The sequence below is a fragment of the Salvelinus sp. IW2-2015 genome, linkage group LG22, assembly GCF_002910315.2.
Source record: "Salvelinus sp. IW2-2015 linkage group LG22, ASM291031v2, whole genome shotgun sequence".
NCBI lineage: Eukaryota > Metazoa > Chordata > Actinopteri > Salmoniformes > Salmonidae > Salvelinus > Salvelinus sp. IW2-2015.
The window spans coordinates 22,428,905-22,447,595 of record NC_036862.1 but is presented as its reverse complement, the minus strand read 5'-3'; the positions used below and the strand labels follow the sequence as shown (position 1 = coordinate 22,447,595).

The window sequence follows — 18,691 nt, the reverse complement described above, 5'->3', positions numbered from 1 at the left end:
GAAGGCCAACCTACCTGCTGCATTTTTATAGTGCTTAAACCTGATTGGTGTGTCTACAATTTAGCAATCATGTGTTTGTGCACGTGATGGCTGTGTTTAACAGATTGGCTCATAGGTGTGGTAATTTGACAGTCAGTGCTTTGGAATTGCAAGGAAGTGACATCATGATATGCTTCTGTGTCTGATGTATACAAGTGTGTTTAGTGTTTTGCAAATCACTGTGTGTAATATTTTGCAAATAGTGTGAAGCTGACAATATGCTTACAGTTGTGCAAATCTAGCCTTGTGTTTTGCTCCTTGAGTGTAAGGTTTTGCTAATTGTGGGAAAAGTAAATTTTTTGTGTGTAAGCAATCGTAAAAAAMTGTAATTGTGAATCCTGTCAGCATAAACATTTGACGAGTGTGTGTGCATTGAACGAGTCGGTCGGGACCAGAGAAAAGAGAGCAGCTGGGCCCTGGACCTGGGCTCATCATTCCCCCCTAAAGCTAAGGTGAATTCCTCCTACATACCTTGTTGCTTTGCCAACCCTGGACAAAACKTCTTACACGTTTTGCTTTTCTAAATAACCTCTTGTCACTAAGAGTTAGCAGGGAGACTGCATAACAAGAAACATGGACAACATTGCTGTTTTTACAACAGTAGTTCTGTAATTTCACCACGGGAAAAATATAGAATGTTTATCAAAGGTTAACTCTCGGTGGACTGAAGGATTAAGGGTGACACTCGAAGGAAGCGATGTGCTGCAGGCTCTCTCTATACTCTCTCCTTATACTGTAGGTCAGGACTGCAGATCACTCCTCATAGGGCAAGGCTGCAGATCACTCCTCATAGGTCAGGGCTGCAGGCACTCCTCGATAGGGCACAGGCTGGCAGATCATCCGCATAAGGCACCATCAACCTCTAGGTCAGGGCTGCAGGCCTCATAGGCTACTGGACCTCCAGTCCAGCTGAGGACTCGGGCAAGGCTGCCAGGCTCCTCCTCTCATAGGGGCAAGGGTGCAAGGTCCTCTCCTAATAGGTTCAGGGGCTGCAGGTCCCTCCGTAATTATGGCAAGGCTGCAGGTGCCCTCCTATAGGGGCAAGGGCTGCAGGTCCGCCTCCAAAGGGCAAGGGCTGCAGTCGTCCTCCTAATAGGTCAGGCGGCGCCAGGGTCCCTCTCCTAATAGGGCAGACGCTGCAGGTCCCTCCTAATAGGGCAGGCTGGGCAGCCCTGCCTGAATAGGCAGGGCTGTAGGTCCTCCTAATAGGTCAAGGGCTGCAGGTCACTCCTTATAAGTTCAGAGGCTAGCAGTGCGCGTCCTAATAGGTCAGCGGCTGCAGGTCACTCTCTCATAGGTCAGGGCGCATGCACTCCTAATAGGTCAGGGCGCGGTCACTCCTCATAAGCGGGTCGCCATGCACTCCTAGGGCAAGGCTGCGGTCACTCCTAATAGGTCAGGGCCGTAGGTCACTCCTCATAGGAAAGGCTGCAGGTCCCTCCTAATCAGGCTCAGGGCTGCAGGTCCTCCTAATAGGTCAGGGCTGCAGGTCACTCCTAATAGGTCAGGGGCTGCAGGTCAGTCCTCATAGTCAGGCTGCAGGTCACTCCCTATAGGTCAGGCCGCATGCACTCCTAATAGGTCAGGGCCGTAGGTCACTCCTCATAGGGAAAGGCTGCATGTCACTCCTCATAGGTCAGGGCTGCAGGTCACTCCTCGTAGGGACGGGCTGCAGGTCACTCCTTATAGGTCAGGGGTGCAGGTCACTCTTCATTAGGGCAAGCTGCAGGTCCCTCCTCATAGGGCAAGGCTTCACGTCACTCCTCATAGGTCAGGGCGCAGGTCACTCCTCACAGGGCAGGGCTGCAGGTCACTCCTCATAGGTCAGGGCTGCAGGGTCACTCCTCATAGGTCAGGGCCGCATGCACTCCTAATAGGTCAGGGCTGCGGGTCACTCCTCATAGGGCAAGGCTTCAGGTCACTCCTCATAGGTCAGGGCTGCAGGTCGCTCCTCATAGGGCAAGCTCCGGTCACTCCTCATAGGGCAAGGCTTCAGGTCACTCCGCATAGGTCAGGGCTGCAAGTCACTTCTAATAGGTCATGGCTGCAGGTCACTCTCATAGGTCAGGGCTGCAGGTCATCCTCATAGGCAGGGCTGCAGGTCACTCCTCCATAGGGCAGGGCTGCAGGTCACTCCTCATAGGGCAAGGCTTCAGGTCACTCCTCATAGGTCCGCAGGCACTCCTAATAGATCAGGGCTGCAGGTCACTCTTTATAGGTCAGGGCTGCAGGTCACTCCTTATAAGTCAGGGCTGCAGGTCACTCTTTATAGGTCAGAGCTGCAGGTCACTCCTCATAGGTCAGGGCTGCAGGTCACTACTTATAGGTCAGGGCTGCAGGTCACTCCTGATAGGTCAGGGCTGCAGGTCAGACTGTACTGTACACAGCTGGGCTGACCTACTGTCTCTATTAGTCTGGAAGGATCTCACAGAATCAGTCAAACTTCTGACTCAAAAGACTCCACATTATGATATTGCAAAATGAAGCAGTGAAATATTGGAGGGTGTTTCCCTGCTTGTGAGCTTCCTGGGTTTTGAAAAACAAAGACCTGCCCGAAGCTCTATTTTTATCCTTTGAAGAAGGGATGTTTGTAGAAGCAGGGATGAGTGTCCTAACATGACTTCAGCTCCATGTGAAACTAAGTTTAACAATGGAAGAGAAAAAGGAGAGGCTCAGAAAGATGAGCGAGGATGGGGTTGAGAAAAATATTTTAAATATTTTAATTTCACCTTTATTTAACCAGGTAGGCCAGTTAAGAACAAGTTCTCATTTACAACTGCGACCTGGCCAAGATAGTTCAAAACAGTGCGACACAAACAACACAGAGTTACACATGGGATAAACACACGTACAGTCAATAAAATAAACAATAAACAATAGAAAAGTATATTTACAGTGTGTGAAAATGTAGTAAGATTAGGGAGGTAAGGCAATAAATAGGCCATAGTGGTGAAATAATTACAATTCAGCAATTAAACACTGGAGTGATAGATGTGCAGAAAATGAATGTGCAAGTAGAGATACGGGGGTGCAAAGGAGCAAAAATAATAAATAACAATATGGGGATGAGGTAGTTGGGTGGGCTATTTACAGATGGGCTATGTACAGGTGCAATGATCAGTAAGCTGCTCTGACAGTGTAATGGCTTTCTTCCTGGGATGAAGGAGAGGACCAAAATGCAGCGCAGTTAGTGTTCAACATGTTTAATTTAACGAACTGTGAACACTTACAWCAATACAAAACAACAAACGTGAAAACCGAGACAGTCCTATCTGGTGCAGAACACAAACACAGAGACAGGAAACAACCACCCACAATCCCCAACACAAAACAAGCCACCTATATATGATTCTCAATCAGGGACAACGATTGACAGCTGCCTCTGATTGAGAACCATATTAGGCTGAACACAGAAACAGACAAACTAGACACACAACATAGAATGCCCTGACCATACTAAACAAATACAAAAACAAGGGAAAACAGGTCAGGAACGTGACAGACAGCTGATGCTTAAAGTTAGTGAGGGAGATATAAGTCTCCAGCTTCAGTGATTTTTGCAATTCGTTCCAGTCATTGGCAGCAGAGAACTGGAAGGAAAGGCGGCCAAAAGAGGAGTTGACTTTGGGGGTGACCAGTGAAATATACCTGCTGGAGTGCGTTCTACTGGTGGGTGCTGCTATGGTGACCAGTGAGCTGAGATAAGGCGGGGATTTACCTAGCAAAGACTTATAGATGACCTGGAGCCAGTGGGTTTGGCGACGAATATGAAGCGAGGGCCAGCCAACGAGAGCATACAGGTCGCAGTGGTGGGTAGTATATGGGGCTTTGGTGACAAAACGGATGGCACTGTGACAGACTACATCCAATTTGCTGAGTAGAGTGTTGGAGGCTATTTTGTGAATTACATCGCCGAAGTCGAGGATCGGTAGGATAGTCAGTTTTACGAGGGTATGTTTGGCAGCATGAGTGAAGAATGCTTTGTTGCRAAATAGGAAGCTGATTCTAGATTTCATTTTGGATTGGAGATGCTTAACGTGAGTCTGGAAGGAGAGTTTACAGTCTATCCAGACACCTAGGTATTTGTAGTTGTCCACATAAGTCAGAACCGTCCAGAGTAGTGATGCTAGATGGGCTGGCGGGTGCGGGCAGTGATCGGTTGAAGAGCATGCATTTAGTTTTGCTTGCATTTAAGAGCAGTTGGAGGCCACGGAAGGAGTGTTGTATGGCATTGACGCTCGTCTGGAGGTTAGTTAACACAGAGTGTCCAAAGAAAGGACAGAAGTATACAGAAAGGTGTCGTCTGCGTAGAGGTGGATCAGAGAATCACCAGCAGCAAGAGCGACATTATTGATGTATACAGAGAAAAGAGTCGGCCCGAGAATTGAACCCTGTGGCACCCCCATAGAGACTGCCAGAGGTYCGGACAACAGGCCCTCCGATTTGACACACTGAACTCTATCTGAGAAGTAGTTGGTGAACCAGGCTAGGCAGTCATTTGAGAAACCAAGGCTGTTGAGTCTGCCGATAAGAATGCTGTGATTGACAGAGTCGAAAGCCTTGGCCAGGTCGATGAATACGGCTGCACAGTATTGTCTTTTATCGATGGCGGCTATGATATTGTTTAGGACCTTGAGCGTGGCTGAGGTACACCCATGACCAGCTCGGAAACCAGATTGCATAGCGGAGAAGGTACGGTGGGATTCGAAACAGTCAGTGATCTGTTTGTTAACTTGGCTTTCGAAGACTTTAGAAAGGCAGGGTAGGATAGATATAGGTCTGTAACAGTTTGGGTCTAGAGTGACCGCGGCAGCTTTGCAATCTTTAGGGATCTCAGACAATACGAAAGAGAGGTTGAACAGGCTAGTAATATGGGTTGCAGCAATTGCGGCAGATCATTTTAGAAAGAGAGGGTCCAGATTGTCTAGCCCAGCTGATTTGTAGGGATTTTGCAKCTCTTTCAGAACATCAGCTATCTGGATCTGGGTGAAGGAGAAATGGAGGAGGCTTGGGCAAGTTGCTGTGGGGGGTGCAGAGCTTTTGACCGAGGTAGGGGTAGCCAGGTGGAAAGCATGGCCAGCCGTAGAAAAATGCATGTTGAAATTCTCRATTATCGTAGATTTATCGGTGGTGACAGTGTTTCCTAGCCGCAATGCAGTGGGCCGCTGGAAGGAGGTGCTCTTATTCTCCATGGACTTTACAGTGTCCCAGAACTTTTTGGAGTTTGTGCTACAGGATGCACATTTCTGTTTGAAAAAGCTAGCCTTTGCTTTCCTAAATGACTGTGTATATTGGTTCCTAATTTCCCTGAAAAGTAATAATGCAGTACGCCACAGGATGTTTTTGTGCTGGTCAAGGGCAGTCAGGTCTGGAGTGAACCAATGGCTATATCTGTTCTTATTTTATTTTTTATTGAATGGGGCATGCTTATTTAAGATGGTGAGGGGAAAGCACTTTTAAAGAATAACCAGGCATCCTCTACTGACGGAATGAGGTCAATATCCTTCCAGGATACCCGGGCCAGGTCGATTAGAAAGGCCTGCTCGCTGAAGTGTTTTAGGGAGCGTTTGACAGTGATGAGGGGTGGTCGTTTGACCGCGGACCCATTACGGACGCAGGCAATGAGGCAGTGATCGCTGAGATCCTGGTTGAAGACAGCAGAGGTGTATTTAGAGGGCAAGTTGGTCATGATGATATCTATGAGGGTACCCGTGTTTACCGATTTAGGGTTGTACCTGGTAGGTTCCATGATAATTTGTGTGAGATTGAGGATATCTAGTTTAGATTGTAGGACGGCCGGGGTGTTAAGCATATCCCGGTTTAGGTCACCTAACAGTACAAACTCTGAAGATAAATGCGGGGCAATTAATTCACCTATGGTGTCTAGGGCACAGCTTGGGGCTGAGGGGGGTCTATAACAAGCGGCAACAGTGAGAGACTTATTTCTGGAAAGGTGGATTTTTAAAGTAGGAGCTCGAACTGTTTGGGCACAGACCTGGATAGCATGACAGAACTCTGCAGATTATCTCTGCAGTAGATTGCAACTCCTTCCCCTTTGGCAGTTCTATCTTGGCGGAAAATGTTGTAGTTAGGAATGGAAATGTTATAATWTTTGGTGGCCTTCCTAAGCCAGGATTCAGACACGGCTAGGACATCAGTGTTGGCGGAGTGTGCTAAAGCAGTGATTTAAAAAAACTTAGGGAGGAGGCTTCTGATGTTAACATGCATGAAACCAAGGCTTTTAAGGTTACTGAAGTCAACAAATGATAGCGCCTGGGGAATAGGAGTGGAACTAGTGGCTACAGGGCCTGGGTTAACCTCTACATCACCAGAGGAACAGAGGAGGTATAGGATAAGGGTACGGCTAAAGGCTATAAGAACTGGTCGTCTAGTGCGTTGGGGACAGAGAATAAAAGGAGCAGATTTCTGGGCATGGTAGAATAGATTCAAGGCATAATGTACAGACAAGGGTATGGTAGGATGTGAGTACAGTGGAGGTAAATATAGGCGTTGAGTGACGATGAGAGCGGTTTCGTCTGTGGGGGGACAAATTAATCCAGGTGAGGTCTCCGCATGTGTATGGGRTGGGACAAAAGAGCTATCTAAGACATTTTGAGCGGGACTGAAGACTCTACAGTGAAATAAAACAGTAAAAACTAGCCAAGACAGCAGTAGACAAGGCATATTGACATTAGAGAGAGGCATAAAGCAATCACAGGTGTTGATCAGGAGAGCTAAAATAACAACTTAGTAAATGGCGATGAACGTGCAGAGCGGGTCAGTTAGGTATATACAGGACCTGAGTTCGAGGCTGGGGCCGACAGGTAAACACAATGAGGTACCGTGTTATTGAAACAGTCCAGGAGGCATAAGCTGTGTAGCCGAGTGATCATATGGTAAAAAGAGCAGAAATAGGTGAGTCAGGGGGCTGTTTGGTGGATAGAGGGATGATTGAGAGAAAGGAATGAGAGAATAACGGAATAACGAATAACGAAAATAACATAGGGAGTACGAAAGAAATGAAAGAAATGAGTCAAACCAAGAAAAAGAATGTGAGTGAGAGAGATAGAGTTGAGGATGAGAGTGCTTAGCCAACAGAAGACGAGCTGGGAGACGCTAGGCTCTGTTTACTTCCCAAATGGCACACTATTCCCCATATAGTGCACTACTTTTGACCAGAGCACTATGGGCACTTTTGACTAGAGCCCAATGGGCACTGGTCAAAAGTAGTGCACTATACTTGGAATTGGGATGTATCCTTTGTCGCCTGGTGCACATGTTTCTCATTAGCAGAGCTCAGACCTGTCCCCTGAGCTGTCATAGGAAATGTGTGTGTTTGGGGACACATTGATGGCCCTTGGCCCCTGAGGGTGTGTAATGAGCCCATCTTCTCAGAGACACCCTGGCCACACTGTGACAGACCACATCCCCCTGAAGGCCCTACCTCGCCCCATCTCCCATCATTCCCCTCCTCACCCCTTTGCACTCACTCTCCCCCAACCCTTCCCACCCCTCCTTCCCCTCTCCTCCTCACCCCATCCCCTCTCCGTCCCCTCCTTAAAGGAGCCCTTTCCTCACCCCCTGCTTCTCCTTCCCCTCTCATCACCTCCCTATCCTTTCCCACCGCTCCCCTAACCTCGTCCCCACTCCCTCTCTATCCTTTCCTGGAATGGCCTTCCACCGGCCAGAACTTGAGCCAGGCCTCCAGCCCTGAGACACTGAGGCCAATACTAGAGACCACAAGGTTTTCATATCAGTAGGCTTAAAAGGGAACATAGCCCCAATATTTTTCATCCCTCAAGTTGTGTTTGTTGTTAGTTAGAAAGAGTTAGAGTTAGAAAGTTGGCTGTCAGAAGTTTTACATGATTACTTAACTTTTAATCCGTCTACCTGCATGTTTCAAGGCATGGCATATGAGGGTGCGGAGAAACACAATGGGTTGGACCCTGGAGATGGAGGCGGTGGGAGCATGTGGGTCTGTGCAGGGGTGATGTCGTTGATGTTTGTGTGCATCTGTCTGTTGTCTTTTGTCTGTGTATGTTTATATTGCTTGAACATTGTAATAAAATAGTTTTTTTTTTTAAGTTGTTTGTTACGGTTGTTTGTTATCCTTGTGAATGAGTCCACTGTGTCCAGCCCCAGTAAGATGGACTTTTAATTCAGAGGACTATCGATTCTGATGAGTTTTCTCATGGAATTTTATCTGTTGCTTTAATGTATCTTAAAGATGAAACTGAATGCTGGATTGTGACAAAAGTTGACTTCCTTGTGCTACAAGTTACTATATTCAGTACCAGCTGTGTTCTCATGATGGTCTCTTTGTAGTTGTGTTCCTGTGGTCTTGTTCGTTCTGCTGACCATGTTCTCACAGTTATTAGCAGTTTGCGGTCAGTGGAAGATGACTCTCCCCATGTGTCTCCTGGCCTGGTCTCCTCAACCTCTCTCCCATGCACAGTCTGCCAGTGGTTCTGGACTGAAGCCTCCATCTCTCCCCAGTCTTTACGGTTTGCTGCCAGTGGGTCTAAAGCGAGCAGCCCTCTCCCCTGCCTGTACAGTTTCCCTCCCCTCACCTCCCCTCTCGCTTTCCCTGCCTTCCTCTGCCCTCTCACTTTCCCTGCCCTCACCTGCTCTGTCCCTTTACCTGCCCTCAGCTGCTCTGTCACTTCTGCCTGTACAGTTTCCCTCCCCTCACCTCCCTCCCTCCGCTCCCTTCCCTTCCCCTCTCCTAACCCTGCCAGTGGGTCTGTCTGTGCAGCCCCAACCTCTCCCCTGCACATTGTCTGCCAGTGGCTCTGGTCTGGAGCGAGCAGCTCTCTCCACATCCATCTGGCCGAGCAGCGTAAGTGTTGTTTATGCAGAGATGGAGAAATCTCTCTGCTCCCATTTCCCCAGATGAAGCTAAATCATCACTGGAACGACCTCAGTAAAAGTCACTATCAGACTAGGGCCTCTATTCAATCCGTATCGCTGAAGTTCAACGTTACAGYGTATATGTCGGCTCAATCAGAAATAACCTTTGCATTTCTATCACACAATCTCTAATGCTTCAGCGATCCACATTAAATAGAGCCCTAAGCCATAGGCCTGAGTCTTCTGTTGGCTCAGTAACAAAGTGCAAGACAATGGAGCCTGGAATAAACATGGTATGAATCAATCATAGTTAAACTGTAACGGGTGTCGTCGTCGGATGAAGAGGAATCGGACCAAAGCACAGCGTGGTAAGTGTTCATGACTTTTTATTTAAACTGAACACTAAACAAAAATAACAAAGTGAATAACCGAAACAGTCCTGTCAGGTACAAAACACTAAACAGAAAACAACTACCCACAAAACACAGGTGGGAAAAAGCTGCCTAAGTATGATTCTCAATCAGAGACAACGATAGACAGCTGCCTCTGATTAAGAAYCACACCCGGCGAAACACAAAGAAATACAAAAAATWGAAAATGAACATAGAATGCCCACCCAAATCACACCCTGACCAAACCAAAATAGAGACATAAAAAGCTCTTTACGGTCAGGGCGTGACATAAACTAGATCATTTAACTAGATTTTATCACCTAATAGCTACGATATCACCCTATTATTTGGGAAAGCTGGTTGCATTATGCAGCTCCCAACTCTACATACTGTTACAACCTTTAACACATAGACCTAATGGGGTTGTATGAAATGTGGGTGGGTTTATTATCTTATACTCATTGTAAAGGATGCTTTGTGGGTGTCTTATATGGTACCTGCTGTGTATATCTGTTATGACTTGATTTGTTGTGTTATTGTGTAGTGTGTTGTTCATCACTGACAGGTGAGCTCTCTCAGTGTGATCCAGATTGCGTCCACAGCCACAGTGACCTGTTTAGTATAATTTCTCAACCCTGACTTGTCAGAAAAATATTCAGCAGGCAGGCAGTGAAATGAATATGTGGACCATCTGGGCGATGTTACCATGGTCACTGGTGTCTTCTGCATTTAACCCAACCCCTCTGAATCAGAGAGGTGTGGGGGGCTGCCTTAATCCACATCCACTGCCTAGCTCCAGGGAAGAACGACAGAYTTTTGCCTTGTCAGCTCTGGGATTTGATCCAGCCACCTTTCGGTTACTGGCCGAACATTCCTACCCGCCAGGCTACCTGCCAYCCCTAGATCGTGGTGGTGGGATTTGAACCCACGCCTCCGTAGAGACTGGAGCGTTAATCCAGTGCCTTAGACCGGTCGGCCACGCTACCCAGTATTAGAGATGGGTCTAGGGTGTACTCCTGACATAATAATATCTTAGGAGTATACTACTGTATATCCCTAGACCCATCTCTCATACTGGCCAACACGTCTACCTGTTTATTATTATATTATTGCAGTGCTCAGCCCTGGCACAGCAACTATGGCATTCCTTTGGACCAGGATGAAAAAGTACCAGGATAGCGGCACGTCACAACCTCTTACTCTCTCCTGTACAGAGCCTAAAGAAAGTCTGAGGAGAGCTACAAGAAAGGGAGAGCAGGAGGCTGTGTGGTCTGTTGGAATGGGAAAAGAGCAACGGGGTGACATACTATATGAATTGTGGCATAAACAATGATGTCATTCATCGCAAACTCAATGAGTGGATATGTCATGACTCATGACTCACGCAGCTCTGTATGAATGAGCGAAATGGTAATCAAGTGTAATAACTTCTTTACATGAAGGCATGTGATTAGACAGATGTTGTCATGGTGAGATGGAGGATGGAGGTTTGGTGGGAAGGTTAGTTAGAAGCAGGCGGTGCTGGCGTGAAAGTTTATATGTAAGCGTGTGTGTGTGTGTTTGTGTGTGAGTGAGTGGATGTCACTAGGCAGGGCTAGGCTTGGCCCGGTGGCTTCTCTGTAATCCACATACAATGGATCGTTTTACAACAGCCTGTAAATTGGAGCCATTCGAAAGAGCTGCTCGCCCCCTCAGAGTGTGTGTGTAAATGTGTGTCTTGGTGTATTTGGGTGGGTATTAGCTAGTGCATCGATGCCAGGCACGGCACAGAGTATACGTCACCCGAAGGATAAACAAATCCGAACCCGGACCAATTCTTATAACGACCAAATGTAAATAACCAGAAAATAGGCTAGGGGGTCCAGAAAATGCCTCCAATTCCTCCAGCTTTTATTCCATTCATTTGGGCCTAGACACTGGCTTAAAGGCATAGACACAAACTGAATGAGAGATGCCCAGAGCCCTGGGTCTGAAACCACTACCACCCTGGCCTGTTTGTAGAAGCCAAAACTCCCTGACAGTTCAGTACTTGGGGTCCTCTGGCAGGGACAGGGCTTTGGGACATCTCTCTGACAACTCCATGGAATTGAAGGAGAAAACAAAGGGCTCACCGCCAACTCAGAGCCTGGCTTGTTGTCACCGACCAGGGTAGTGTGTGTGTGTGCGTGTGTGTTTAATCAGTCCAACATGCATCTTAGATCCGCTCCACATAGCTTCTTTATGACTGACAGCTTGGAGAACCTGGAAGTGACAAGGAGCAGGGGAGTTCACCAGAGGGAGAGAAAGGGGGATTAAGGAGGAGAGAAGGGGGGTGGGAAGAGAGATGATGGGGGAGCTACGGGGTGTTCCACTCACACCATCTGGAATCACCGCTTGTACCTAACGTCTCTCTTCCTTGTCCTTCATCGTGCGCTACTAACACAAGAATGCACCATACCCACTACATCATCCTACAGCATGATCATTTGATTACTGATACCATCGGCTGTAATGRCAGCGCAAGACATCTATTATGATGTGTAATGTGCCTACAAAGTGGAATTTTACATCAGTCCACACCTGAGGCTGGGGGCTGGAATCCACCTGTCAGTCACAGCTAACCACAGATTCTCCAAGGACATGAGAGCAGATTGTAGCTTTAATGAAATAGACATCCACAGGATTTCAGACTCACGTCTTATCAGAACAACAGAGGACAATCTCAGACTGTGTCATTAATAGTGTTGGTTTTAGATCATGGCTGACTGTAAGCCTGGTTATCCTACCGTATCATCTGTCCACATCCTTCCACATTCTCTAGCTATTCTATAGCGACCGGGCTGCTCAACATGCTTATACAGAGCCAGGGCTGGGAAAGTAGAAGCCTATAGCTCTGTTTGGCTCTACATTTATAATCTCTGGCCTCGATAATCTACCGTGACTCCAGTCTCACACTCTTGTCATGTTTGTGAGGTCATTCTACTCCGCTGGAGACAGAGACAGCGAGGAAGAGGTCCCAGAGATCTCCTGGGCATTCCGGAGTTCTGAAGCTCCTATCCCAGGTCTCGCTCTCACCACCCCACCTGCTGTCAGTTACTGTGGAACCCTGCCATGGAATTCTCCACTCTCTTAAATTAAACCCTTCACCAGCCACAGCTGGTTCTGGGAGAGGGGGGGGTATCACAGGCTAGAAGTGAGAGAGTGGGGAGAGTGGAAACATCTTTCTTTCCCTCCTCCTCATGTTTGGCTCCCTCTGCCTGCCCCTTTTAACACAACAGGCCTGATGTGCAGAGCTGCTGTGACCCGATCTCACTAGATTAGAGAGAGAGAGAGAGAGAGAGAGAGAGAGAGAGGAGAACTCTTGATTATTGGATTGCCTTGCCTAAACTATGTGGTAACAGAGAGGAGAGAATAGGACAGCGTTTTAGAAACACTATTGAAATCAGACCCACTGTTCTCCGTTACGTGACCCGTACTGTAGCTACAGAATCGATGACCTGAAAGCACTCATTTGTTTCGCCAGTTTGTCTGGCCAGCTACAGTCCAATGTCTATGTAGTATGTGATAGGTACATTGGTCCAATTTGTCAATCAAACAGAGCGAAAGTATGATGCATTAAACTGCATTATTTTCAGTCACCTTATAATTTTCTGGCTCTGCCGCTCTTTCTCTCTCTCTCTCTCCTGTGCTGTGCAGGATTGTTTTTCTGTCCCAGTCGTCTTTTCACGGCTTCTCTAATGGAAACCGGTTTGGTTTCCATTAGCCCTATGGCTCTGCTGTGGCTCGCATGTCTCACCTAGACAGACAGCCATTTTGTCTCACGTACACTATAGTGACCTGTCAGTAATCTGCTAATTGAATGTCTTAACATCAAATAACAGCACCTTGGAGGAGAAACAGTGTGTTTCACAGCTAGTCAAGGTCAGGTCGACGRAGTTTCCATGTGTGCGGTTCATTACAACAAACAAACTTGGGTCTTGCAGTACACTCGCTTCCAACAAGTTAATGTGTGAGCTAAGACAGGCATGTTTGTGTGAACTGACATACTGTAATAATATGCCTCAGACAAAGGCCTGCCTGTTGGAGCTGACAGCTTTGGGTAAATATGACTAAAACAACTTTTGTACGGAGCTCGTATGTGTCTCGATGATACAATCTGTAGAGAGTTGCCAATGAGCAATGGTCCGGACGGAGCATGTTGCTGTGTTCTCTTATCCTTAAAGAGAAAAAGACATGACTTTGAGGGCATTACGGTTACTGTAGAGTAGCTTCCCTTTCAGCTGCTTTATAGAAGTGAGATCCAGTGATGTTGGAGCCAGAAAAAATGGAGTCCTGTGGTGACTGGGAAGGCCTTGCTGTCTCTACTGTCTTTGAACCTGGTGTGAGAGTCTGCCCACTCTTTCTTTCTTCTTCTCTTTCTCTTTCTCCTTGCCTTCCCCCCTCTCTCTCGCTCTCTATTTCAATTTCAATTTAAGGGGCATTATTTTCATGAGAAACATATGTTTACATTGCCAAAGCAAGTGAAATAGATAATAAACAAAAGTGAAATAAACAATAAAAATGAATAGTAAACATTACACTCACAAAAGTTCCAAAAGAATTAAGACATTTCAAATGTCATATTATGTCTATATACAGTGTTGTAATGATGCTCTTTCTCTTTCTCTCTCTCTTACTCTCTTACAACACCCACACACACACACACACACACACACACACACACACCACACACACACACACACACACACACACACACACACACACACACACACAACACACACACACACACACACACCCCACACACAACACACACACACACACACACACACACACACACACGTTCCTTCTCAGGAAGGGTTGGTGGTGTCTGCCTTTCGTCTCCTGGTCTGTGATCAGAGGGTTCAGGAGCACGTAGCAGGTGGCGGTCAACCTGAGCGCTAAGCGAGTCTCACACAGCCAAAGAGAAAAGAGAGAGAATGTGTGTGTGTCTCTCTCCCACACACACATACATACACACACCTCAGACTGGCCTGTGCTCCTCTCCTAAACAGAGAGTTGCCAGTGAGACATTCCAACCCTCTGTGCTGGTCTTTTGTCTCCTCTGAGAGCTATGAAAAACCAATAGCTTTGGGATAGACTGGCTGTCCAACCCCAGGCCAAGGGAGTGTACTGTACCATTTAGACTAATGAACGACCCTGTTTTGCCTCTTCCTCAGCCCTGTGCTGCCTCCTCCTCATCACCTCCTTGTTTCTAAGAATGTCGTTGGTTGAGCAATGGAATGAAAATAAGGTTTAAAGGAGGTGGATTAGTACGAGGCTGTTTAGCTTAGCGTCTGTCTCGCCTCTTCCTCCTCCTCCTCTTTCTCTACTCTCCTCATCACCTCCACGTGTCAGCTGTCGGYTGAGCAATGGGAGGTGCACGGATAGGAGGAGGTCTGGAGGACCTAGCTTAGTGTGGTGGGGATGTCAAGGCCTTGGCAGGACGTTGCCCACAATTGTTTTGACTAGAGGATGAAACCCTGTCTTGTTCTATCGCTACCCCTTGCATTCCTCCTCGCCTCTCTTCCCTCTCTCCACCGCTGTCTGCGGACAGCTGGGCCATGTCCGGAATCATCTGTCTCCTCTCTACCCTCCTTTTCCCCCCTTCTCTCCCGCCTCCCCCTCCYGCTGTTCTTGTCAACAATAAGAAACCTAAGCTGGAATATGACTTAATTTATGTATGATTACCATGTGGGAAGAATAAATGTTTCTCCCCATAGAGACTGTTGCTGCATGCCAAAAACCTGTTGCCGCGGCAGCCACTAGAGATTAGCTGTTCCTCTCTCAGCCTCTGACTCCCTCTAGTAGGCACAATCTGACAWTACCACCACCAGCACTCCTTGAGACCTACTATATACAACCAAGTCAAACCTCTATTTTCTGTGCACAACCTATGCACTTCATGTGGATCTGAAATGATGTTGTTCACTAATACTGCTTCATACTCTCTCACCCTCTCCTCTCTGAGGTTATGGAAACCTTGGTGCTGGTGGTGTTGGGGTTGGTGGTCTTGGTGGTGGAGGATATGGAGCTGGTCCTGGAGCAGGCAGTCTAGGAGCAGGAGCCCTTGGAGGAGGATATGCTAAGCCTGGAGGTACAGTAGCAGTGTCACTTCAGGTTCAGGTTCTTGGACCACCAATAGTACTGACCCTGTGTCTTAGTGCTGTTCAAGCTAATACTATGCTAAAAGACCACTTAGGATACCGATCATTCCTGGCCACATTAGAGCGCTTCACAATATGACACAATGAGACACTGAGAGTGTTAAAGGGTTGGATTAATAACCACACATGGCTTCTCTCCCCTCTCCTCAGCTGGTTATGGAGGAGGCTCGCCGTATGGAGGAGGCTCGCCGTATGGAGGAGGCTCGCCGTATGGAGGAGGTGGTGCTGGGGGCTTCTTCACTGGAGGTGGAGGCTATGGGGCAGGAGGTGGACTTCAACCAGGTACTGTACAGACAGAAGACATTTTCAAAGCCATGCATCTCAATCAATCAATCAATCAAATGTATTTATAAAGCCCTTTTTACATCAGCCGATGTCACAAAGTGGTATACACCAACCCAGCCTAAAACCCCAAACACCAAGCAATCAGGATGTAGTGGCTCGCATGTCTCACCTAGACAGACAGCCATTTTGTCTCACGTACACTATAGTGACCTGTCAGTAATCTGCTAATTGAATGTCTTAACATCAAATAAAGCAGCACCTTGGAGGAGAAACATGTGTTTCACAGCTAGTCCAAGGTCAGGTCGACGAGTTTCCATGTGTGCGGTTCATTACAACAAACAAACTTGGGTCTTGCAGTACACTCGCTTCCAACAAGTTAATGTGTGAGCTAAGACAGGCATGTTTGTGTGAACTGACATACTGTTAATAATATGCCTCAGACAAAGGCTGCCTGTTGGAGCTGACAGCTTTGGGTAAATATGACTAAAACAACTTTTGTACGGAGCTCGTATGTGTCTCGATGATACAATTGTAGAGAGTTGCCAATGAGCAATGGTCCCGGACGGAGCATGTTGCTGTGTTCTCTTATCCTTAAAGAGAAAAAGAATGACTTTTGAGGGCATTACGGTTACTGTAGAGTAGCTTCCCTTTCAGCTGCTTTATAGAAGTGAGATCCAGTGATGTTGAGCCAGAAAAAATGGAGTCCTGTGGTGACTGGGAAGGCCTTGCTGTCTCTACTGTCTTTGAACCTGGTGTGAGAGTCTGCCCACTCTTTCTTTCTTCTTCTCTTTCTCTTCTCCTTGCCTTCCCCCCTCTCTCTCGCTCTCTATTTCAATTTCAATTTAAGGGCATATTTTCATGAGAAACATATGTTTACATTGCCAAAGCAAGTGAATAAGATAATAAACAAAAGTGAAATAAACAATAAAATGAATAGTAAACATTACACTCACAAAAGTTCCAAAAGAATTAAGACATTTCAAATGTCATATTATGTCTATATACAGTGTTGTAATGATGCTCTTTCTCTTTCTCTCTCTCTTACTCTCTTACACACACACACACACACACACACACACACACACACACACACACACACACACACACACACACACACACACACACCACACACACACACACACACACACACACACACACACACACACACACACACACACACACACACACACACACACACACACACACACAGTTCCTTCTCAGGAAGGGTTTGGTGGTGTCTGCCTTTCGTCTCCTGGTCTGTGATCAAGGGTTCAGAGCAGCGTAGCAGGTGGCGGTCAACCCTGACGCTAAGCGAGTCTCACACAGCCAAAGAGAAGAGAGAGAGAATGTGTGTGTGTCTCTCTCCCACACACACATACATACACACACTCAGACTGGCCTGTGCTCCTCTCCTAAACAGAGAGTGCCAGTGAGACATTCCAACCCTCTGTGCTGGTCTTTTGTCTCCTCTGAGAGCTATGAAAAACCAATAGCTTTGGGATAGACTGGCTGTCCAACCCCAGGCCAAGGGAGTGTACTGTACCATTTAGACTAATGAACGACCCTGTTTTGCCTCTTCCTCAGCCCTGTGCTGCTCCTCCTCTCACCTCCTTGTTTCTAAGAATGTCGTTGGTTGAGCAATGGAATGAAAATAAGGTTTAAAGGAGGTGGATTAGTACGGGCTGTTTAGCTTAGCGTCTGTCTCGCCTCTTCCTCCTCCTCCTCTTTCTCTACTCTCCTCATCACCTCCACGTGTCAGCTGTCGGTTGAGCAATGGGAGGTGCACGGATAGGAGGAGGTCTGGAGGACCTAGCTTAGTGTGGTGGGGATGTCAAGGCCTTGGCAGGACGTTGCCCACAATTGTTTTGACTAGAGGATGAAACCTGTCTTGTTCTATCGCTACCCCTTGCATTCTCCTCGCCTCTCTTCCCTCTCTCCACCGCTGTCTGCGGACAGCTGGGCCATGTCCGGAATCATCTGTCTCCTCTCTACCCTCCTTTTCCCCCCTTCTCCTCGCCTCCCCCCTCCGTGTTCTTGTCAACAATAAGAACCTAAGCTGGAATATGACTTAATTTATGTATGATTACCATGTGGGAAGAATAAATGTTTCTCCCCATAGAGACTGTTGCTGCATGCCAAAAACCTGTTGCCGCGGCAGCCACTAGAGATTAGCTGTTCTCTCTCACGCCTCTGACTCCCTCTAGTAGGCACAATCTGACATTACCACCACCAGCACTCCTTGAGACCTACTATATAAACCAAGTCAAACCTCTATTTTCTGTGCACAACCTATGCACTTCATGTGGATCTGAAATGATGTTGTTCACTAATACTGCTTCATACTCTCTCACCCTCTCCTCTCTGAGGTTATGGAAACCTTGGTGCTGGTGGTGTTGGGTTGGTGGTCTTGGTGGTGGAGGATATGGAGCTGGTCCTGGAGCAGGCAGTCTAGGAGCAGGAGCCCTTGGAGGAGGATATGCTAAGCCTGGAGGTACAGTAGCAGTGTCACTTCAGGTTCAGGTTCTTGGACCACCAATAGTACTGACCCTGTGTCTTAGTGCTGTTCAAGCTAATACTATGCTAAAGACCACTTAGGTACCGATCATTCCTGCGCCACATTAGAGCGCTTCACAATATGACACAATGAGACACTGAGAGTGTTAAAGGGTTGGATTAATAACACACATGGCTTCTCTCCCTCTCTCAGCTGGTTATGGAGGAGGCTCGCCGTATGGAGGAGGCTCGCGTATGGAGGAGGCTGGTAGGAGTGGTGCTGGGGCTTCTTCACTGAGGTGGAGGCTATGGGGCAGGAGGTGGACTCAACCAGGTACTGTACAGACAGAAGACATTTTCAAAGCCATGCATCTCAATCAATCAATCAATCAAATGTATTTATAAAGCCCTTTTTTACATCAGCCGATGTCACAAAGTGGTATACCGCAC

General features: G+C 47.3%; 1 protein-coding gene across 14 annotated transcripts in view; it reads left to right on the top strand.

The window, feature by feature from the left end:
- Positions 1-18,691, top strand: part of LOC111949621 (elastin-like) — a 109,111-nt gene that overhangs the window by 27,724 nt on the left and 62,696 nt on the right. For all 14 annotated transcript variants that reach the window (XM_070434130.1, XM_070434138.1, XM_070434136.1 and 11 more), the window contains exons 6-7: positions 15,268-15,393; positions 15,614-15,745. In XM_070434130.1, coding sequence (XP_070290231.1) covers positions 15,268-15,393; positions 15,614-15,745 — 258 coding nt within the window. The remainder of the gene's footprint in view (positions 1-15,267; positions 15,394-15,613; positions 15,746-18,691) is intronic.